Raw genomic sequence first — 25,201 nt, forward strand, 5'->3', positions numbered from 1 at the left:
TGGATATTAGAGTATATCCCACACCCTTATTGCTTACGAAATATATTAACAAATATGTGTAAACAATAACGTTAAATGTAATACATTATGCGTTTTTAATATTATTTGCACGACTCGTATTTATTCCAGACATAACAGCACAAGCCTGCAACAACATTCAGTAAAAGACCACATGCAGTATAACGTTAACTGTCTTATTATTAATAACTCGTCGTTTAATAAAGATCCGGTGTTATGCCAAAAAGTGTCATGGGCAGAAAAGGATCATTTCTGTAATTTGTGCGCAAGCGAATTCATATGCGCATGCCCACTGTAAAGTTGTCATTTTCATTGCCCAATAGTCTCAGTCTTTAAAAATTCGAATAGTTACATGATAATGCACTACGTGTTTCACAGTATATTATGGGCATGTAATCTATGAAGGGTTAATTTTTATTGAGTGTCACTGCCAAATTGTGTCTCCGCTTAAATAACGATGTGACACTATTTGGCATCTATAGGTGCCCAGGATTGATTTCCATTACATGAGAGTAGATGTTGAACTTCATGCTGATTTGAACTCGGCTCTCGCCAAGATAAGAACCAACTAAGACGTAGCTTTGCAGTAAACTAATGTGATCCATCTGCATCTCCATCCATTTGTGTTGCTTTCCATCTGATGATGTAGATATTCTACTGTCTGGTGTTGATTGCTGAAGTATAATGCTGGCTCCAGGGATCAGCACACACAACGGCTGCGATGCTGGCTCCGGGGATCAACCCAGTGCGGTCTCCCCAGCTCATCAGCATGACAACCGTCTGGATTGAGCTAAGTAGGGTACATCTCTGGGGTCTTCAATTGGGCACCTTCCATCATCGGTGTTTCGTTGACTAGCCTAGTAGTGTCACTGCCTAATAGTGTCTCCAGTCTGGTGACACTATTTGGTACCTATAGATGCCAAATTCTGCCAGGTGACACTATTTGGCAGTGGCACTTTTAGACATAACACCGGCGATTACGGGAAGTTTTACGGTCACAGAAATAACAAAAAACATAATACAGGAGTATGGAAGAGCATAGAAAATGTGAGGCGACTTTTCATTGGATCATTTACACGTTTGTCTTTAAAAGAATTGGCTCATATTTCATTTTTAAAGAACTGATTGGCCCAAATTTGTATGTGTAGTAAAAATAGTATCTAATTAACAAAATATAAAGGGGAATTCTATCGCAGTGCTACTCGTAGTAAATTACTTTAAAAATTACTCTAAACAGTACGGGTTTTTGACCCAGATGGCCTTCCATACTGAAGTCAAATGACAACGTGTACTAAATATTTGAAATCCATACTAAATAACGCGTTTTTCGAATAGGATGTCCCTCCATAGGTGCCGGCGTGACCCGTCTACTGACACACAGATTAGGGGCGTTAACACAACCTGCTCACATGGGAATTAATAACGAGGAAGTAAGTAAACAAACAAACAAACAAAAAAAAATGTAAAGGTTCTTAATCTTAAACCCAGCTAAAATAATAGTTTTAATTTATTGTAATACTAAGACATACAGCAGCGAGTCTGCTAATGTGTTTTTATTTTTTAAGTACACTCATTAAGTACACGGAGAACAACAACTTAAAGGATACTTACTGGTATCTTTTTTTTTCCATAAGGGAACACATTCATAAGAGTAATATGAATACTAAACATCTTTACACAGATATGGGGTGTACAAACAGTTACGTAGATGAACACATGTGCTTAACACACTGATCTCCAAGGAACCTTACAGATATTTAGGATTTACAACTGCTTAATTAAGCTTACAAAAAGGCTGCGGTACACTTAACACACACGCTCAAAAATAAAAATAAAAAAATTCTTACCAAATTTTTGCTCGTTAAGCTGTTTTTAAAAACAAAGGAAAATACATAAATTATTAATTTATGAAATACAGGTGAAAATATTACTGCCTATTGCCTTTCAGTTTAGGGCGGTGAGCGTCGAATGTAGTAGCCACTAGAGGGTGCAAAATAAACGTTGTTGAAATAATAGTAACCGAGTTTGATAGTGAGGGTTTTATGGGTCAGGTTTAGGGATAGGGGTAGAGGGCTTTCACTCTGCCATATTCCTTCCCTCATGTGTGCAGCACAAATGGCTGCTGTCGGCCACCTTCTGCCCTAAAACACCAACCCCCTCCTTAATGTCCATCTTTTCCCACATAGATTCTGGTATGCGGGTTGGTGATCGGGGCTTGGTGGAGGAGGTCTCTTCACCTCCTTCTGCCAGGATGTTCCCAACGCCACATTCCCATGTATTTTTGCAGGGAGGAATTTAACCCGCTCCCTACCAACCAATATTCCCTGCACCTGTGCACCGGCAGGGCTTTCACCCTACTTACACATACTTACACCTCTACTTTATCCTTTCACCCTGACAGTGACATACTTACACCTCTACTTTATCCTTTCACCCTGCCACCCTGACAGTGACATACTTACACCTCTACTTTATCCTTTCACCCTGCCACCCTGACAGTGACATACTTACACCTATACTTTATCCTTTCACCCTGCCACCCTGACAGTGACATACTTACACCTCTACTTTATCCTTTCACCCTGCCACCCTGACAGTGACATACTTACACCTCTACTTTATCCTTTCACCCTGCCACCCTGACAGTGACATACTTACACCTATACTTTATCCTTTCACCCTGCCACACTGACACATCCTTGTCAGTGAAGTATGCTCTCAAAACACCACGCTGGCCATCTCCAACTTATTTCAGGCAACACTGCCTTCAATACAGTAATATGTAACTGAAATAAAAAGAGGAGATAGTTAAACAGAAATATGTTTATGGCACAATAATTTAAATGACATAAGATTGTTACAATATGTAGCGGATATTTACTGCATAGGTTAGTATATAAATTTATTATAGCATCTCATAAAGAAAGTATTGTCTAACTCTTATCAAAGTAAATAAATTCAATTAATATACCAAGAGATTCTCATAAGATATATATATTGTTATATATATAATATATAAATATATATTAATTATATATATATAATCCCCGTCGACCGAGACTATATCGATATTATATATAAAGATAGGGCAGCTGGCTCTTTATATATATATATATATATATATATATATATATATATATATATATATATATATATATATGTTTTCGTAGTATATAGCTAATTTATCTTTAGCTTCATAACATCCAATTCATTGGTTACTTTGAAAATAAACAGAATTGATCACTGTCTGTTAGAATACCACTATAAATGTTAATGTCAGCATATCTTAAAACTACAAGTGGGCTAGTCTCTTTGAAGAACCATCCAGACTAATTGTCCTAACCAGAACAGTTTTCTTTATTTAAGACAATAAAAGCAGCTTGTGCTCCTGGCAGGGAGTCTTTGAAGCTAACTTAGGGGTTATTTTCCTGTTTAGGAAAAGGCGACAGTCTGAGAACAAACAGGCAGAATTCTTCAGTACAATAGTTACATTCAGATTTGGTTAAATCCTTATACTGATATAAACTATACATTTAAACCTTAATACATTTTATTATTTATCTGTCACAAATACAAACTGATTAAATAGTCCAGTCACAAGAACTTAAAAAGTACATGCTGACCATGTGTAACTTGAAAGCCACATACATCATGCAGCAGAGTTCATTTTAAACAAGTGTACAACTTTATATAGTTATTATTAAACAAATAATAAAATAAAACAAGGCAGGAAACAAGAAACGAGGTTGCAAAGACACTCCAGAAGTGCTCAAAGTTTAATCGATAACTGCTTAACACCAGAAAGCAGTTTCTTCATGGAGTTCCACAATAATTAAAATAAAGAAATATATGGATGGGTAAATGTACTGCCCACGAATCACAGTTTAAGTAAATATTTTTGATTTACTGAAACAATTAGGAAACATTTACAAATTAATTATTCATTTTCAGTTTGATAGTTATTTAGTTTATTGTAAATACTGAAAAGAAATTGGTTTCTATAACTTCTTTTAGATGCTTGCCATGTGATCAGAGTATAACTGCTCATAAGGATGACGTACGTGGAAGCTGCGCGCGCAGGTCAAAGTGTGGGCAGAGCGCTCGAGGCTTTTTGAATTTGCAGATGGCAGGCTTCCTGTGCAAATACTGCAAAGTAGGAGGTGTTTAGGAAACAAAAATATGCTGCTTAGATCTGTTGCAATTTCCGAAAACGAGAGGTCAGCTCTTCAGAAAACAGATTCAAGAAAAGCAAGTTCCGCAGTATAAATCGGCCTGCTTTTCATTACAAATTAAACCAGGAAAGACGTTATACTGCCTTCAGAGTTTCTTCAGGAAACGGGATTTTTGTGACTTTCGCAAACGACGACTTGTACTACTTGAAATTAACAAAACGGTTTGTTTTTGTTTCTTTTATATAAAGTGGAAAATAGGTATAGTACTCGATGTTTAACTAAACGGCGTCGTTAAAACAGTAAAGAAAAGGAAAATTAGACAACCGTAATTTCTTCCTGTACAAATTTAACTAAAATATAACCACACGATCACACTTGAATTACAGGACATAAACATTAGACAATATTATTATAATTATATTTTAATATATATATATATATATATATATATATATATATATATATATATATATATATATATATATATATATATATTACCAGTGCGTTAACAGCAGCGAATACAAAATAAACATAATAATTAATAAACTACTAATATTGAGATAGACAGTTTTCGGTTTGTTGAGCAGAACCCAGTATAAATAATGACAAATTCATCGCCTGCCACTCGGAACATACCTGGCCGTTTTCTCCAGAAGACTTGCACAGTGGTTGTGGTTTTCTGCGGGCTTCATCTCTCAGTTACTATGTTGTATTACTTTAATACTTTTGAAATCATTAAAAACAGTGTGTTTGCCGCAAATTCACAACAAGCGAAAAATATAAACGTCAGCACTGTATATCCCACCACCATGTTGCAAACAGTAAAGGAAAGTACTGCACCATTTAAAAGGGAATCGGTGGAAACCAAAACAAAGGAACTGGAACAATGTCCCGAAACATCGCCACTTCTAGGTAAGGACTTACTGCTTAATGTCATTTGCGGGTTTGGTATGTGTTATATTATAGCCCCATGCGTCTGTTGGCAATTTTTTTTTGCACATCTTTACTGGATAATGTGGGTAAACTAATTTTATTTACCGATCACCACTTGTTTGAAAACGAAAGCAATGTCTGGCATACTCAACAAGTAAATATGTCTTTCAGTTGCCATTAAGTATTTCTGTGTTTCCTAGCTAAAAATTGAATATTAAAAACCCAGTGGTAAAGCAGGCAGGAATATGAAAATGTTATTAATACCTGTGGTATCTGCAAAAACACATTTAGCTGAGCACTCCATATTAGTAGAAAAACATAAATCCTTAACTTTTGTATAAAGCAAGTAAAATGCAGGGTACCCTGAATGTACAACTCCTGAATGTAGCTGAGTAAAACTCAAGCTCTTTTGCAGGAATCTGCTTATAAAAAAAGCGGTCCCGTCAGCAGCACAACAAAGTGGTCCAATTTGGAAACAATCTACAGTTGAATACCTGTTCATTTTCAAGGAGATCAGGTTAACCAAAGGAAGTCCTTTCAGCATCTCTTGCTAGTCAAGGTGCAGATGCCATGATGATGATTTCTGAGTATGTTAGAGGCTGTAGATACCAGAATACATTTATCTAGTTTAGCATTAGTTACTTTATTTTCTCTCCCAATAGTGGGCCCACTTAGGATTGAGTTTTCAGAGCCAGTTGACTTGGAGGAAGTCAAGAAACAGAATCCAGCGCTACAAGGAGGAGGGAGGTTTACCCCAAAAGATTGTAAAGCTCTTCAGAAAGTGGCTGTCATCATTCCTTTCCGACAACGCGAGGAACATCTCAAGTACTGGCTGTACTATCTTCACCCCATTCTGCAGCGGCAGCAGCTTGATTATGGCGTTTATGTGGTACATCAGGTAAAAAATCTATATGGAGAATCTATTTATAATGTCCTATGACATTTTTGTTTCTTTGTCAAGACAGATTTATTTCTGTCGGTGTTAAGGCCACTACACACCAGATGCGATGCAATTTCTTTCATTGGGCGACAAGATACTTTTGCAGCGACATGACCATACACACCTGAAGCGACACAGATGAGATCCGACAGATATGAAAACGGCCAGATCTATAAAAATTATTAATTGTTATTGACAAAACTGTAGGGCTGTGTTCGAAGGTTAGTTCGCTAGCCAGGAATTCATTAGGTGGCACTGGTTTTCATTTTTCTTTAACAGAAACTGTTTCACAATGTGTGAATACTATAGATCACACATTAATTGTCCCTTGCATGCAATATTCGATCTTTTGATTTGTATAATGCATATTATGTAAACAAAAGTTGTGTTGTATTAAAATTCACTACCAAATCATTATACATAGCAACTCTATATGGTGCTGCTGCAGTATATGCAGCAGGGTATAGTAGCCAAAGCATTGGGGGTGAACCTGTAGAGGTTGTAGTGCTTCAGTAAAATATGTACTGAATACCCGGTGTACAAGAAGTGTTAGAGAAGTTCTGTGGTAGAATGTGTTTGAAACATACAAAATATACGCCAAAACTAATAATTTTCATTTAGAAAACTAAGCACTGTCTGCCCCTCCCCCCTTCAGTTCATATTATCCAGAGGCAAACCTTCATTCGCCTTCTCGACAGCGAAGTGTTGTATAGCATAAGCTGTATTGAAAGAAATGTCTCAACCCCTCTGCTGTTTGGGATATTTTTGTTAAATGCCCAGTCGACCAAAAAAAAAAAAAAAAGTTGACTGCAAACTGTGCAAGCAACTGTTGATGTATCATGGAGGCACAACCAATCTCTGGGGTCAATTGACAAGTGTAAGTTATTATTATTATGCTTCCAAGCCAAAGGCTGGGAAGCCTATTGTTATTGTTAAAGTTTTTTTCTTTCCCAAACTTTAAACTGCTGCTGCTTTGAAGCTGTGTGACTGATCAGGTTCTGACTTGGCAGGTAACAAGCTGGATACATTGGCTAATTTTGCTGCTGCGTCCTTGCAATTGGCGCCGTGACGCATTTTTCGATAAAACCTTTCGAAATCTTCTTGGGAACTGATGAAGCGATTGATCTGAAACTTGGCATATATCATCAGCATCCAAACCCGCATCAACTTTGCGAAGCAGAAGTTGCTGTGATAAATTTTAATGTCAAAATGGCTGCCACAAATCTTATCAAAACGTGCCCCTAACAACAAACTGCTGCTGTTTGAAAACCGATTGTCCAACAAACAAACGCCAAACTTGGTAGTTATCGTCCCAGTAACAATGGGATACAAATATGTGAAAATGGTTACAGCCCTAGAAAACTGATCAAGACTGGTACATATTTGACAACATAATGTGGAAATTATGGGTGTCTTATGGTATTTCAACATATAAATCATACATACCAGGTTCATCCAGTACCTTCGAAAGTGACTCCCATATATTATCTTTCAAATCTGCATATTTAGACTTGTGGTGATCTTTGTCATAAAACTCTGGGCGTTTTTACACAGCAAGTATTATTTTTCCTGTCATTTTGGATACTGCTTCACCCTGCTGGACCACATGCATTGAAGCTATTCTCCGATTGGTCAATTCCTAGTTGTCGCACGACAAATCGCAAAAATTAGGATTCAATCCTATTTATTTAGCTTCGCCTTTGGTGTGAAAGATACTTGTCAAAAGTATAGGTTCTATTCATTTTGTCGCATCGCTGCACATTTTCACTTGTTGCATTACATCTGGTGTATAGCAGCCTTTAAGCCTGACTGATTTCTGCATTCAATGTATTGTTTCTTCTATGTCCATTAGTGTGAACTCCTGCAGATTAAAGACTGCCAGCCTAATTTGCTCTAATAAAGCATTCTCAATATTTTTGGAAGCTTTAAATGTGGGCATCTCTCTGAAATTAGAACGCATTCTTTACAGTATATTCAGGGTATTGTTATTCAGCAGTTTATGATGCAGTGTATGGACAAGGTTTGACATTTTATATTGTGAAACTACCTGAACTTTCCCCAGCTGGGGATGGATATTCCTGGGGAGATGCCTATTTCAAACAGTACATATTTAATTATGGCTACAGAACCACTTGTCCAATAGTGTCATGTGATGAAATGTGTAAGGATGTTCTTTATGTATGGATACAATATTCTTCGAGAAAACTTGTCCATAATGGAGTCAGTCTCTCACCATCCCTCATAAAACATGACAAGTGCAACAGTAGACATATTTACATAAAACTCCAAGAGTATTTGTAATTCATACCATCAAAACCGAATCAGTTTTATTGTCTTTGGAACACATTAAAACCTTGCATAATCTTCTAACCTTAAATGAACTGATCTTTGTCTATTTTTTGAGGACGCAGGAACACTGGGCCACATTCATAATGCATTATGTCAGTAAATGCTTACTGACGGGTTATGCTTTATTGTATAAATAATACAAATGTTAGCCAAAGGTATGTGAATATTATATTTTCATCTGTTTTGCTTCTCTTTGCAAATTGGCATGCTAGCAGCCTAAACCAAGAGAGATAATGGATGTAAATTGAATATTTTGCCTGTGGGAAACTTGAATGAAGTCTTTGGTACCAATAAAAAGTTCCCCTTAGTAAAAGCATAGCAAAGTGTAATAAATCCATGGTAAACACATGTAAAAATTGTAAAGGCCAGTGTGGTATGGTAAAGCATATTAAAAAAAAAAAAAAAAAAGGCAAACTACAAAATTAGTGTGGAAGTTTACGATGGTTAACTTTTAAAAGGGTAGTGCAACCACTTTTGATTAATTTCACGTGGAATGAGTGTCATAACTTAATCCATTTCCAGATGTATCCACATGATCTATGCAAGTCTGTCAATATAGTATCTTATTTCATTTTGTTGTTAAATGTCAAATTTAAAATGTATTATCAAAGTTCTTCTCTTAGCTTTTGCTAACTAACTGACCTGTTTCCACTGGTTTCTTTTGCAGTAAAGGATGTCTTTAGTTAGCTTTGCTTGTCTTGTAGCAGCAAGCATTTAAAATTGCTCACAAACTTTGAACTAGTTATGGAGTGCTCTATTTGAACAAACACTGCAGTTTCTTTAACTTTCTTTTTCTCAATAGCCTCTCATTTTGTTTCTTGTTTCTTTTTCTTTCTCTTTCAACCCTCCTTCCTTTAGTTATCCTTTACCTATTAGTCTTGTCTGTAGCGAAGCACTCGCACAGAAGCAGAGATGGTTGCTATGTGACTCTTCACATTCTTCTCTTCTCTGAACGATGAACTGGTCCGCTTCGCTGGTAATGTGGGAATATTATTTCTCTCTTTAGTTTCTTGTTTTTGTTTGTGGTGACACATATTGGAGAAGCTTTGTTTCAACCAGAATGTATTTTTTTTAAAATTCATTTCTCAGCTGTAAATTCAAACAGTTGGTTAAACACCTTTGCAAAGAAGTGACTTTATGTCAGTGGGGTTTATTCTTGGTTAAAAATCTGAAATGTAAAAATCGGTAAATACAAAGTAAGAAAATAGATACCATTTGTGAATGGAAATTCTTGTTAATTTATGCAAACTTGTGAAAGGGGGTGGGATTTGTCTATCTACCCCATTTAAGTCCTGTCCACACTACACGTTTTAACTTGTACAGTCCTCTTAAAACCTGGTGGGGTGGAGGTCTCCATACAACAGGCTTGATTGACATCCCAGTTTATAAACCCTCTAGTTATCCACATGGACAAGCTTGTAATTTCCTAATCAAACACTTTCCTCACTTAACCATTTACTTCCCTTTTCCAGTTCATTCTAAATGACAGAAATAATAGAGAGACATACACTTACACTTTCATTTTCCATTCCAATGCATTTGTACTGCACTTGGTAATTATTTGGATTTGTCAAATTGAGACTGTTGTTTGAAGAAGAAAGAAAATGCAGCAGTATACCATACAGTTTAATTCTTGGGTAAACTGGTATATGAAGCACAACTTCTTATTTATGAAATGTCAATTTAAAACCTTGTTGAAAAAAAAAAAAAAAAGGCATACACATGATCCCACCCCAATCTCGGTGGTCTGTTATAGCCAGTATTTGTTAAACTATTCATGCAAATAAAAGCTTTAAAGTGATTGTTATATCACATGCAACAGCAAAAGTAATTCCTAGGTAAAATGATTCATCAGTCTTGCTTGTTTATGCAGCCCTAGCTATCGATATTAACCTTACTATAAGTCTTATCAGATAGTACTGTAACTTTGGCATGATGATACATTACTTTCCAGCTATAAAAATAATGTTCTCCACAACCAATTTATTTACACTGCAGTAAAAAAAAAAAAAAAAAAATCTCCAGAATAATGGATTGTGAGGACTTTCTTTATCCCACTGAATTAAATACAAAGCATGTCATACAGTAGTTTTTAATTAAAACAAAGAAAAAGAAAAAACCCAATTGTTGTGTTTCAAGCAAAAACAGTACATAATGTAGATATCACTTTTTTGAAGTTTTTGTTTTTAATATCAGCCATTGTCATTTCTTTGCAATTAACAAAGTGGCAAAAAAAAATTATATTTTTTGTTTGGCTATAGCTTTACTGAAGTTTTACTTTTATTTTATTTATTTATTTATTTAAAACATATGTATAGCAACCCAAGCAAGTGGAGTCTGACAAATTTAACCTACTGCAAATAAATGTGGAAAAAGGGTCCCTTACAATGAGGGGGGAGAGGAAAAAAAAAAACAAAAAAACCTCAATTTGGCTCTCGTTTATTACATTCCGCATAACAAAGTAGGATCACTACATGAAAATGTTTGTCACTATATATAATATCTCCCTTGCAAGTTGGTGTTGGAAAGCATGAGGTATTTTACTGACTCTATACAGTATAATATAACTATTTAGCAGCTTGGGTTGGGTGGGTATGCTAATCTGTGTTTACGTGCTGACCAGAAACTTTTTATATAGGGCGTCAAGACCAGCTGTGTTGATCCCCTGCGTGTTGATCCACTGTGTTATATATATATATATATATATATATATATATATATATATATATATATATATATATATATATATATATATATATATATATATACACGCACACACACACACACACACACATATGTGTGTATATATATAAATAAATAATATGTGTGTGTGTCTGTCGCACATCAGCCGGAATTTTTTTTTCACTTGACATTTTAGAAATTGCTGCACAAATTCTGGCAAGGTGGTAAATCATTGCAAGGCAAAACCTGTTGTGATGCGGATTTCTAATTTCTATCTACTGTGTAATTTCTGTCAGACACTGACATTAATTTTTGCCTTCGAAAACACATGGGAGTAATACTCATTCTTATATTTGTCCCTGCACTAAAGAGAATTACAGCAATGCCGCATTTTAAAATAGGCAATTCAGTGGTAGTTTGCATAATGCCGGTTATTGCCAACACACGTTGCCTAGTGTAATCTGGTTAATTTAACGTTGGGCATTTAAGTACAGTAGTGCCAGAGCTCACAATTAAAATGAAGCTGTGCTATGGGAAGTTAACAGTGCATTAAAAGCTGAGATCCTGTGTTACTGCTTTTTCTTGGTGCTTGAACTTATGAGATCTGTGCTCTGTTTTAAACCCTGTCTGTCTGCCTGTCTTTACTTCAGACACCTAATGTTAAATTTATATTAAAAAAACAGTATTGTAAAGAAAATATTCATGTGTTGTAGTACAGTATCTTTACACGACCTTTCTCCGTATAACTGAACTGTTAAGATTGATCAAACACTGTTTGTTTTTTTTCAACACATTTTATACAGAATGGAGATGAAACTTTCAATCGTGCTAAGCTACTGAATGTGGGATATGCTGAAGCTTTGAAAGAATATGATTATGATTGCTTTGTGTTCAGTGATGTGGACTTGATCCCAATGGATGATCGCAACATCTACAAGTGTTTTGGTCAGCCAAGACATCTCTCTGTATCTATGGATAAATTTGGCTTCAGGTAAGAAACTGCTGAATTACTTGCATACCATAAATACCAAATCCAGGGAAAATAGTACAACCAATAAAAAATGTGCTTTTTAACCATTAATTCATTTTCAGATCATGAGCAAAAACATCTCTTAGTTTAACCATCAACCTTCAGTGTAAATGCAAATTTGAGAAAACCTTTTCAAGACTTCTTGGGGGGGACCTCACTTTTAAATTTGCTTGTAGACTGCAGTTCTGTTACTCATTTAAATGATTTTTTAAAATAATGTTGTTGTTATGAAGGTTTAAATAAAATTGTAACTCGCTGTTCTATTTGCAAAATGTAGTAATAGTTGAGAGGAAACTTTGAATTTAGTATCAGGGCTTGATATTACGTTTTCCGTTCCATTACAGGAGTACATCGGAGCCAAACCTATACTTACCTGACATTCTAATTTTAAAGCTTTGAATTGTCATTTAACTTTAGTCAAGACATTTTAATGTGATTGGGTCTATCTAGCTCAAGTAGATCAAGGAGAGTTACACAGCCCATTGCAGTCAATGACATCAGTTAATTACTTGTTTTTGTCTAGGTCATTGAAAAGGGCATTTCATCTTCAGACATTCTCTCATCCAGTGGGGAGAGTTACACAGCAATTCTTTTGCATACACACCTCCCCAGAATTTGTGCCACTTCAACTGGAAAGACCTGACTATTTAAAATAAAATGTTTTCCATTGCGTGTATACTTTTGAGAATTTTTAAACTGTTCTCGCATTTACATTTTATTCGTGCTAGGTTGTCCCTTTGGTTTTCAAAAGTGTGAGATCTCTTGACAGCTACTTGATTGATCTCTCAGTCTTGGACTCCTTTTTCCCAAAACAAATGGTTTATAGGATTTTCTTGCTTTTTGGTAATCGAAATGATTTCACTAGTGTGCCTTTTTTGCTGACTTTGCTGCCTTCTGCATAATTTATTTCCTTGGCAAAACTATAGAATTGTAGAACTACTATATTCTTATGACTCTGTGTTAGCAGACCCAAACATTGTGTTTCACCATTGCAAAAACAAAGCATATTGTAGCAAACAAAAGTGAATCGCAGGATTAAACAAAGTGTGAGATCTCTTGACAGCTACTTGATTGATCTCTCAGTCTTGGACTCCTTTTTCCCAAAACTCCCTAGAATCAAAACTGATTTTAGTAATCATTAATCTTCTCACACCGCACTCTTTGCATGGAACAAGTTGTCTTCTGAGTTAATAAATATTGAATGTATCTGTTTAAAATCCATGTACCAGTTGCCTGTATAACCCGATTGCTCTGTCTTGTGTAATATGACTCTGTGTTAACAGACCCAAACATTGTGTTTCACCATTGCAAAAACAAAGCATATTGTAGCAAACAAAAGTGAATCGCAGGATTAAACAAAGTGTGAGATCTCTTGACAGCTACTTGATTGATCTCTCAGTCTTGGACTCCTTTTTCCCAAAACTCCCTAGAATCAAAACTGATTTTAGTAATCATTAATCTTCTCACACCGCACTCTTTGCATGGAACAAGTTGTCTTCTGAGTTAATAAATATTGAATGTATCTGTTTAAAATCCATGTACCAGTTGCCTGTATAACCCGATTGCTCTGTCTTGTGTAATATGTCTCTCTGCAGCAGTCTTCATCCTGACCTGTGAGTGCGGTGCTTCATCAGAGTGGATTAATCATGAATAAACACAAATTAAATGAATATTAATTAAGGCATCCAGGTGCAGTAATAGAGAATCAGTGGGTGTAAGCATAGTTGTGTGTTCAGTTAGGAAAGTGAGAAACAGATGATGAATGAGTTTGTATTCAACTTTTTCTACATCAGTTGTTATGATTGGACTATGACTTTCTCTGTAATATATTGTATACCAGGGGTAGTCAATTATTTTAGGTGAAGATCCAAAATTTTATGTTACAGCAAGGTGAATGTCCTGAGCACATATTAACTGACCCCTATCCCCATAGCCACAAGCAAACAGATAACTACACAAATGGTTTATAGGATTTTCTTGCTTTTTGGTAATCGAAATGATTTCACTAGTGTGCCTTTTTTGCTGACTTTGCTGCCTTCTGCATAATTTATTTCCTTGGCAAAACTATAGAATTGTAGAACTACTATATTCTTATGACTCTGTGTTAGCAGACCCAAACATTGTGTTTCACCATTGCAAAAACAAAGCATATTGTAGCAAACAAAAGTGAATCGCAGGATTAAACAAAACTGAAAATCATGGTGCTTTCTCTTTCAAGTAAATGCAAATAAAAAATATAAAAACCTTAAATAACTGTAGATTGTACATTATAAGCTAATATGCACAATACCTTCAGTGGGAGACGTGGCAGGTCCTCAAGGGACTGAGTTACAGGTGAGCTCAGTAAGAGCAATACAGAAGTGCAAAAATATGCATCAGTCAAAACAACGCTAATAATAATCATGAATAACGTTCAGCTTGGAGAACAAATACCAACACACATATCCCTTAAATACTGTGTGCTTTCCCCAAGTCGGGCACGCTACATGATTTCTATCACAAGAGCGTAGATGTTAAAACTTCATGCTGATTTGAACTCTGCTCTCGCCAAGATAAGCACCAGCTAAGCTTAACAGTAAACTAATGTGAGCCATCTGCATTTCCATCCATTTGCGTTTCTTTCCCTCGGATGATGTAGATATCCTTCTGCCTGGTGTTGATGGCTGAAGTGTAATGCTGGCTCCAGGGGTCAGGTTATTTTGCCTCTTCAGCGCATAAGCACACAATGGCTGCAGTGCTGGATCCGGGGATCAACCACAGTACGGTCTTCCCGGTGCATCAGCATGACAGCCGTCTGGATTGAGCTAAGTAGGGTACATCTCTGGGGTCTTCAAGTGGGCACCTTCCATCCTCTGCGTTTCGTTGACTAGCCCTCAACTCCTCAAGAGGGCTCGACAGTGATTCTGGCATCCCAGCATCACCACCCCTCCATCCCCCACTCAACTCAACAGTTTACTTACCCGTACATCAGTGTTGCTTTCTTTCTATTGTGCTTGAGATCCCCAGCCAGAATCTTTCCGTCTGAACCAGAGCCAGTTGCTGCTCCTTTCTGCCGCTTCAGATAAGTTCTTCACTGTGCGACAACCTCGACAACCTACCTCCATTGGGTAAACCCGGACTCTCCATCCTCGCTGTTCCACTTCAGCAGCTAGTTGAGCATACCAAAGTTTCTTCCTCTCATACGCCTCATCTACAGCATCCTTCCATGGCACTGTTAACTCAAGTGAAACCAAATGAACAAGGCATGCTGATCCAGACCACAAGAAAATGTCTGGTCAAAGGTTAGTGGTGGAAATCTCAGGCTGAAAAATAAGCCTTTGACCAACATCTGCCAGCATTTTCCAGTCTCTAGCAGCTTCCAGTTGTCCTGGGTGAGGCTTGATTTTAACATCTTTTCTTGGTGGTTGCTCTCCTGAAAGGAGGAATGTTTTGATGGAACTGGTGGCAACTTATTGGACATGTTATGCTTGTCTTCCAATGCTAAGGCCAAGCAATGCAGCACCTGGTCATGACGCTAAGTAAACCATCCTTAGCTAAGACTCGCATTACATCCTGTCAAAATGTGCCTTAATGTTGCAGGTGATGAACACAAAGAACATGAGGGTTCCTCACCCACCCAGAGGTTTAGGTTCTGTGGTGATGGGAGAACATCATATGCTGATCTGATGAAGAAACTAATCCTGCTCTGTTCCATTGTCCATAGGTCTTGCCATTCTCTCTGCTTGGCCTGGAAATGGCCTTTACACACCTGATCTTCTCCTCCTGCTTTTGCAGCTCGTTGACTACCAGCTTCCTTCGTTGAGCTGGGGTTACCTTGTGCCATGTAGGAGGAGCTGAACTGAGACCAAGACCCCCTCTTCCATGCTGACCTTGACCCATAATATCACCGATTCGAAGATCAACCTTAAAATCTTCCACAGTTTTCTTTGCCGTCCGCTTTTTCTTCCAGTTTTCAACACGGGTGCTGCCTCCCTTACACATTTGTCATGTGAATCTACTAATGTCAATTTCCAGTTGGACCTTGGTGCACTTAAACTTCTCTGTTAGAGCAGAGACTGAGTATTCCTTTACCATAAAGTCCCACTCTGCTGAGGCAGTGTGGAACTCCCAACCATTTCCTGATGCATGAACTGATTAAAGCTTCCAGCTTCTCAACTGTTGTCAGGGAAACCCTGTACACAGTCAGTGGCCACAGACTAAACTGAAAGCACCAGTTTGTTTGCCCGGTAAAGCGCTGCTGTCTGTGCTCTTCAATCCATTCACTGCTTGTTGTTTAACTTCTTCCGCTCAAACTATGTCCTTTAGATCCCCGTTGTACCATCTCCCAAGACTTTTCACTGGCTTCTCGGACACTTGATATTGCCTCACCATTAATGTAGAACATTTCATCTGCTACTTTACCTTTAATTATAGAGATGCTCCTTCATTTAGTGGGCTTGAAGTGCATTTGTGCCCATTCAATGTTATTGGTTAATTTGCCCAATAACTGATTAATGCAGGCTGCTGTTGTAGTCATGGTTGTCATGTCATCCATGTATGCTCGAATTGGTGGTAGTTGCATTCCAGAAGCCAAGTGCTCTCCTCTCACTACCCATTTTGATGCCTTAATAATTACTTCCATTGCTATGGTAAAAGCCAGTGGAGCAATGGTACATCCTGCCATTATTCCACCTTCTAGGCAATACCATGTAGTACTGAATTCTGAAGTTGAAAAACTAAATTGCAAATCTCAAGTAGGCTTTCACGAAATGTGTTATTGTCATCGGTACGCTGAAAAAAATCAAATGCTGCCCAAAGAAGTTCATGTGGCACTGAACCATGTGCATTAGCCAAATCCAGGAATGTTACATGGAGCTCCTTCCTCTCCTTTTTTGCTGATTGAATTTGTTGCCAGATTACACTGATGTGTTCTAAGCATCCTGGGAAACCTGGAATGACCACTTTTTTTTTTTTTTTTTTTTTTACTGAAGTGTCAATGAAACATTTCAAAACAATTGACAATCTTTGTGCATTAATGCTGAAGAAGATCTTGCCTTCTACGTTTAATAGAGAAATAGGGCAAAACTGACTGATGCTTGTAGAATTCTTTTCTTTTGGTATAAAGACTCCTCTCTGTGCCATGCTCTTGGTACAACCTGTTTTTTCCATGTCACTTTCATCAATTTTCACAGGAGTCGTAGAACTCCTGAAGCACTCTTGTACACTGTACGGAACTTCATTAGGCCCTGGAGATGATGACTCCCTTGCTTTTTTTCAGTTTGCTTTACTTCTTTCCACTTAGGTGCACAGTCCTTCATTAGGTAGGATGTCTGAAGGAATTGACATAGGCTCTGGCCTTTTTGAATCTGTATGTGTTTCCTCCAAATATCTCTCCAGCTCAAACTTAGATGATTTTACTGTGCCATTTTTCTCACTGGTGAATATCTTCTTTACAAATTTGAATGCATCTTTATAAAAGTTAGTTCTCGCACACTCCTTTTTGTAGCGTTTCCGTAAGCACTCGGCTCTGTGCAATGTTGCAAGCTTATCTTTTATGACCCTTTGTAACAGATTGAGTCCCTCCTGACTTTGTTCTGCTCTTCTCCATTGCTGCCTCCTTTCTTTAACTAAACATTCAATCTCCTGCTGCTGTCTAGACTTTCCAGGAATAGTTTGTACTTTTTCCTTCCTCATTACTCGTTGATTTATTTTCTTTTGTGAAATGCAATTTTTTTCTAAACTTGACTCAAGATATGAAAATTGTATCTAAATTGTGAATTTAAAAAAAAATTACTAAGGACGATTATTAGCCATAGAGATGGGAAAGATAGATGGCTGCAAAACAGGCGACGGCAACCAATGCATGCAGTTTCACTTAATTTTAGCTTCTAATACAGTTGATACATTTTGTTTCATTTGTGCTGTTTCCTGTGTCTGCTGCTTACTATCACATCAACACTTACAGTACCCTCACTCATTCATTGTTTCTAATGTGAATTCAAGTAAAAACACAGTTTGGCATATGACTTGGTGGTCCACCTACTGGCTGCCCCTGTTGTATTACTTTACAGCTGTTAATGTGAGATGAACTGCAAGAACAGAGTATACACATGGAGACTTGTTTTGTCAAAAGGGGTGGTTGCTGCAAATTGTGAAAAAGTAAATAATTTTGTATTCTCTTTTTTTTTTTAGTCTACCTTATACACAGTTCTTTGGAGGTGTGTCTTCTTTAAGCAAAGAGCAGTATGTAAAGATCAATGGCTTCCCCAACAACTACTGGGGGTGGGGAGGTGAAGATGATGATATTTACAACAGGTATGTGTAAGCAGGTTTTGAATGATAAAGGTACATTTTTGTTGAGTCAGACCAAATTAAAACATTTTCAAAGGATTTTGTTATTTTTGCAAACAAGTTAAAATAAACACTTTGGGGCTCCTGAGTGACACATCCGGTAAAGGAGCTCCGTGTCGAGTGCAGGATGTGTCCTATAGTCTGGAGGTCGCCGGTTTGAGTCCAGAATATTCCACTGCCGACCGTGGACGGGAGCTCCCATGGGGCGGTGCACAATTGGCCGAGTGCCGTCCGTTGGGGAGGGTTTAGGTTGGTCAAGGTGTCCTCGGTTTCGGAAGACAGCATGTGTTCGTTTTTGCCGCTCACAAGTCATCGCAAGTGTGGTAGCAGTGGGCTGAGCCTAAATACAATTGGGAATTTCAAATTGGGAGGAAATGGGGTAAAATGTATTTGGTGACTATTAAATTAAAAAAATAAATAAATAAATAAACACTTTTCCTAGATAAATATGGAAATATTTAAAGATCATTCAGACATATACATGTTCACCCCAGCACTATTAGTTTTCTCTTCCAGAAACTCCTTTACACATTCGTTCTGTCTGTTGTGCTCTTTGTAAGTTATTTTACTGTACCCCTTCCCTTTTGACCTGAGAGCTAATATGACTGCCATATTGTTGTGTCTTCGGCTTTTGGATGATTTACACAATTGTAGTCTGAATGAATGTAGTAGGTATTATACAAGAAAAATTAACCCTCAAAGCATGGGTCAATTTTAAAAGATGATGCCTTTTTACTCAATGTGTACTAAGTGTGTTGGTGAGTATGAAATTTTCTCTCTTAATTTCAAGAGACAGTATGCTTTGAGATGTTGTCTTCACATTTTGTACGTGGCTGTATTCTATTCATTTTCTAGGACTTGTCCTTGAATAATAACCTTTTCACTGGTACATTATTCTGACCAGAGGTTAAAACAATTAACTAAACCACAGGCTTTAAGTTATTGTCTTCATATTTGGTACACAGCTGTATTCTATGACTTCTCAGTCACGTTCAGTTATCGTTGCTTTGTGGTAAAAATGAACTGCCTCATTATTTTAACGTCTGTACATACCTGTTGCACTGATTACATAGTTTTACATATATACATTTTACTTCATGTTCCCCTTGCCATTCCCCTTCGTTGTGCCCACAAGAATGATTTGCTTTTGTTCACTTCTAGTTGAACATGCTTTTCATTTACAACATCCCACATAAGCACAACTCTCCTGTACTGACTGCATGCAACATATGTGGTTTGAGGCCTTTTTCTGCATTGGAGAACTCTGACAGTGAAAATAGAGTAGGAAACTTAATTTGGTGTATATACTGTGTAGGTATCCTTGCACACTTTTATACATTAAATGTCCAATATATTTTATCTAATAATATCTTACCTCTCATCTAATAGTAAACATTGTATTGCATAGAATTAGGATTGGTGCACAAAACAATTATCCAACAAATTAATCTTGCAGCTAAGTAAGAGTACGGTATAATTAATGACTTGCAATGCTAATACTGTGAATGTGTGTGTGTTTTTTTTTTTTTTGTTTCACAGAATTGTTTCTAAAGGTATGGGAATATCTCGCCCAGACGGTATTATTGGAAAATGTCGAATGATCCGTCATAACAGAGATGTCAAAAATGAGCCTAATCCACAGAGGTAGGTATTTTATTTATTTTTTCACAACTAGCTTTACCTGTTGGCTCAGCTGTTTAGACCAAATATGTGTTAGTTATACAGTGGAAAGTAGGGGTTCAACAATTAATTGATGCATCGATTATTGATAATCTGTCCTTAGATTTCCTGAACTTTGATTACATATTGGTGAATCGATGCATCAAATTAGAACCCAGTTTGAAATCTCCTTTTGCCGGTTTGTATTAAAACCTTGAGTTTGTGAGAGTGCGCTGCTTTCAGTGCTAGTATGGTAGATTAGCACCTTGCTAGGATACCCACTTTAGGCCTGTACATTCGCATTGGATACTGTTGGGCAGTTCAATTTTCTTTTTACTGACTATTCATTTGATTGTTTGGTGAGCTGATTCAAAAGATTCATTCGTTTGATTAACTGATTCAATTAAACGAAACCAATCAATGTAGACTGAATCACTTGGTTACAAAGGATTATTTGAATGGAAAAGAACAAATCGTTCACGAACTGGACATCACTAATGGGAAATAGCTAGCTAGCTGTAGTTGGTTGTCTGGGTTTTTGAACATGAAATGAAATAGTTTTATAAACAATATTACGTTTTAGTAAGAATCCTGAAGAAAACATGAGTATGAACTATTTAACATTGTTTAGTCAACAGTATAACTGCAATCAATTTAATAGCCTGCAACCTTACAAAAACTGATCTGTTATTTTTTAAAATTATGGATAAGTCAATTGAATTATTTGTCATCTTTATATGAGGTTTTAAGTGAGAGACTCTATTTGATTTGACAGATCAACACTCCCTACCATACAACACTGCTACGAGAAGTTAAATGTTGCCAAAGCACAACGTTGCCATAAATTTGTGTACTAATTTGCAACAATCCCATTATAGGCATTAAAATTGTTTGTCGCCACCAGAATGGAAAAACGTAACAATCGCAATAGAGCATGACATATCAGATTCTTTCTCTGTCGCCTTGACAAAAAAAAAAAAAAAAAAAAAACTAAGCATGGCAAAACTCTGTTTACGGTTTGAAATGATCTCACTTTTTTTTGTTATTGACTTTACATTAAGGTGTCTAATATACTTAGATGTACTGCAATATGAACTATCTGGTAAACATACAAATTATTTGAAGCAAACAACCTGTTAACCCTCTGCACTGACAACATGGCACAAGGTTCAGTTTCATAACTCTCAACTAGTTGATAGATAACCCTAGAGTTTTGATAGGCAGGTAACTGGACTCATGTGTGTCACTGTATTGAGTTGTTCAAAAAGACTGAATCGATCACGAACTGCACATCACTAGTGTTGGACAAGCCAGATCAGAAGTAGGCATATTGTATTCACATTTTCGTGATTTAAAAATCTATTAAATCTACCAATTCACCATATTTTGTTTCAAATAATGTTGTGTTTGGATTATATGGCAATGTTATATAAAAAGAAGTTGAATTTAGTACGATAGTTAAATTAGTCAGGATTTGTGAGATTAATTCAAATGTTTTGCTTTGCTTTTGGATATAAAATGTTAACAGTAATGAAAAAATATAGTTCAGATAGAAATTAAAATATAGTGTATTTTATTATTATTACAGTGTTAAAGGGATATCTGATGCAGACGCATACGTACTCTTTTCAGTTGTTAAACTAAACTCCTTTTGTATTTCTTTTTTAATAAGTGTTCTAATTTGAATGCAAGTTGTACCTTTTTGTTTAACTATTATGCAGAACAGTGTTTTTAGTTATTGGGTCTTCTGTTAAAAAAAAAAAAAAAAGTTTCTTGCACTACTAGTGGAAAGGGGCCTACATTACCATGTCTATTTATTTTTACTTCCTGGTCCTTTCCACAGCGCTCGGTCTACCAGGGTGACAGTTTCCTGAGTTTCATTGCATTGTATAGCAGTAATTCCCCATAGATTATGCCCCTAGGGATGCTTTTCATTATTTCTTGTTGTTGTTGGTATAATTTTGAAAAAATCTAGATTGCTATTTTGAAAGCACAGGACGTGTCAGTTTCTTTGAAATGATAGACCCATAGAAAGTACGTGACTGTCTGTTTCATTCAGTGGAGGCTGAGCTGTACTATTTATCAAAGAAGCAGGAAACAAAAGAAAAGGAAATAAATATTTAAAATCGAATCCTTTGGTGGATTCCCAGATAGCAAGCCCATAGGTGTTATCCGAGCTTCGACTTGTATGTCTGAACCTTGCTTTATGTTTGTGGGATTTTCAATTCCCCATTTGTTATACCACACTAACAAAAGACGAGGTTGGTTTTGTATCTAGGTTACAACAGAGGTCTACCAAGGCAGGAAACCAGCTTAAACTGTGGGGGAGTATAGGATAAAAAGGGTTAATGTAATTCAAGGTTTGGCTTTCCTGCTTTGTGGCTTTTAACTGGCCAGTCATTCAGTGTCTATTGAAAAGAATGGCTAAAATGGCAAGTACTGCCCCTGCAGAGCTCGTATATATATATATAGGCACTTATAATAATATATAATTTTATTTAAAACCAGAATTATATTCTAGCATGCACGAATATATATATATCTCCTTAGATTATGCTGGAATATATACTATATTTCTGTACATATAATTATAAATATGAATTTCCATCTGAAGAGTGTGCTCTATATATATATTGTTCGGTCATAAAAATCTCCTTTCTCCTGGAAAATACTTTTTCTGTACAGAATATATGGATGAATGTCCTATCCATTATTATTATTATTATTTTAGTAATCGATAGTATGTGGTCTGATACTTTTACATTTCCTTACAGGTTTGACAGAATTGCACGCACAAGGGAGACAATGAATTCAGATGGCATAAATTCACTGTCTTACAAGGTGGTTGAAATTAAAAAGAATACATTATTTACAGAAATAATTGTGGACATTGGCAGTCCAGGAAGGTAACCTCCAGTATATGCAAAGCTTTGTTTATAAATATGTACTGTGTTTTTCTCTCTCTCTCTCTCTCTCTCATATATATATATATATATATATATATACACACACATGCACACACACACACACACACACACACAAATACATACACACATACACAACACTTCAGTAACCAAAATGTGCCTTATTATACTGTATGTAAATAAAGTTGTTTGGCCCCTGAGATTTGTGGAATCCACTCATACAGAATTTCTGTAATGTTTATATTGCTCAAATACTACTGAATCAGTGAAGCAAATTCTTGGTTTACATAACTGATGGCCAGTTGTGAGAGAAGGGATCTTATTTGCATATAAATTGATTGGCAAATGTTGAATGCATCAGTTAGGATACTGAATATTTGTTCAAGGAGTGTGTTTGTGTGTGTTGTGTGTAAATATAGGGTAGTGCAGAACTCACGGACCATGCGACAAAAATGACACCGATTTTTATCTCAATTTGTGATGCCGAGTATTCTCTCGTTAGCAAATCTGGACAATCTGTAAAACACTGATGACAATCATGAGATTATGACTGGTTTTAATCTATACATATATTTCAGCTAGAACGCCTTCTCGGTCCTGTCTGACACATGAAACAAAAAAAATCTAAATTTTGTGATGTGATCCTATGGTGTTTTACTTTTGCCTCATCTCTGCAAATGTGTACAGTGACCCCTGAGTAAGTGGTTCAGCAATGGGAGTTTACTGTCTGGTGAGTGTAGGTGATCGTAAAAATGGGTCTTTGTTTGCACACACTTTTATATAGAGACATTGGAAGATTTAAATAACGACTTCAAACAATTTGTTTTATGAAAGTATCATTGAACCTGTATCCATATGTGATTGTAGCTTTAGTATATACAGTAGAGCTCTGAGTGGATTCTGAGTGTAGTCCTGCAATGCAGCCATGTTGTATGCAAAAGCAAAATTGAGTAAGGAGTAAAAAGTTATAAAAATAGCAAATTCCTCTCTGACAATTTTCCTTTACTCGGTGTCTTCATATTTTTATCATTGTATAAAACAGCTCTTGATTAAACTAGGAAATATACAACTCCATTGATGTAATTTTATCTTTTGTTTATTGTAGTTTTTGTCTGAGTATTTGTAATTGCTGCAAAAAAAGTTTAATGGATAAGGTTTAGTTTTTTCCTTTTCATTGAAATGTACATTGATTGCCCTTCAATACTTATTGTTGTATCGAATATAAATGTCTACTGTTGATGCTGTATCTGTCAATTTTGTAATATCAAGTTATTTGAATGTCTACATTTGAACATTTAGACAGCCTTTAGATGTTGGTTTAGTTAGGTTATTTAACTGCCTAACTTCTATGTTTTATTTTTGTAGCTACAATCCAATGCTTCCAATGCAAGTCTCTGCAAGATGTTAAATAGAATATTTAATCTATGCAGTGACACAGGCTTTATTAGAAAATAGTGGTTGTGTTGATCACCTGTAGACTTCAATTTATTAAAGAGCAGAGAAAGTACATGTCCCTTCAAACCATCATCGTTTTGACTTCCATTGTTTATACAGTATGCAGTGACAATATGAATGTGTGGTGTGATGTTATGCAAAAATATTTTTATCTGATTGTTTGTAAATAAAAACACGTTGATTCGGTCAAAACAAAGCTGCTTTTTTTTGTTTTAAAAGATGCACTGCACAAATTTTGCAATGCCTCATAGATATCAAAAATATAAATTCTACTTGTTTTAAAAGCACACAGTATGCAGTCATGAACAATGCATTCCTGACAGCACAAAAAATCTAATATTGTTTTGTTCTTGTCTAAATAACACACACACATATATACAGTACCAGTCAAAAGTTTGAGTACACCTGCTTGAAACCAGGTTTTTCATGATTATCTAGGCTTTTAACTATAAACATGTCTATAAACAATTAATATTTCATTATATAATATGTGTACTTATATAAGCTGATAATCATAAGTGAATTGCATTCAGAAATTTAATTTTTAAATGAAAATGTAAATCTTGTCAATTTTCAATGAAATGGTCACCCAAAGCAAGGGGATTTCAGTCTGAAGCCCAAGTCAGTTAAAAGTCTGAAATGTGTATAACACTGTCTTAGAACACTGGCCTAATTACAAAAGTGTCTTTGTTAGATGTTCTCCGAGTTA

The 25,201-nt window shown here is 36.3% G+C and overlaps 1 protein-coding gene across 1 annotated transcript; it reads left to right on the plus strand.

Moving 5' to 3' along the window:
• The first annotated feature begins 4,678 nt into the window (after window positions 1-4,678).
• LOC121323269 (beta-1,4-galactosyltransferase 1-like) lies at window positions 4,679-24,888 on the plus strand. The gene is made up of 6 exons (XM_041264241.1): window positions 4,679-5,102; window positions 5,786-6,021; window positions 11,898-12,085; window positions 18,296-18,418; window positions 19,994-20,098; window positions 22,888-24,888. The coding sequence occupies exons 1-6, from the start codon at window positions 4,793-4,795 to the stop codon at window positions 23,021-23,023; spliced, it is 1,098 nt and encodes a 365-aa protein (XP_041120175.1). The 5' UTR covers window positions 4,679-4,792; the 3' UTR covers window positions 23,024-24,888.
• Window positions 24,889-25,201: the final 313 nt, after the last annotated feature.

The sequence above is a fragment of the Polyodon spathula genome, chromosome 1 (genome assembly GCF_017654505.1).
Source record: "Polyodon spathula isolate WHYD16114869_AA chromosome 1, ASM1765450v1, whole genome shotgun sequence".
Classification (NCBI taxonomy): Eukaryota; Metazoa; Chordata; class Actinopteri; order Acipenseriformes; family Polyodontidae; genus Polyodon; species Polyodon spathula.

Bases quoted from the DNA above. Each gene is read 5' to 3' on its own strand.
- LOC121323269 (XM_041264241.1), top strand. From the start codon at position 4,793: ATGACAAATTCATCGCCTGCCACTCGGAACATACCTGGCCGTTTTCTC. The intron at 5,103-5,785 runs GTAAGGACTTAC...CTCTCCCAATAG, and splicing joins CGAAACATCGCCACTTCTAG to TGGGCCCACTTAGGATTGAG. The intron at 6,022-11,897 runs GTAAAAAATCTA...CATTTTATACAG, and splicing joins GCGTTTATGTGGTACATCAG to AATGGAGATGAAACTTTCAA.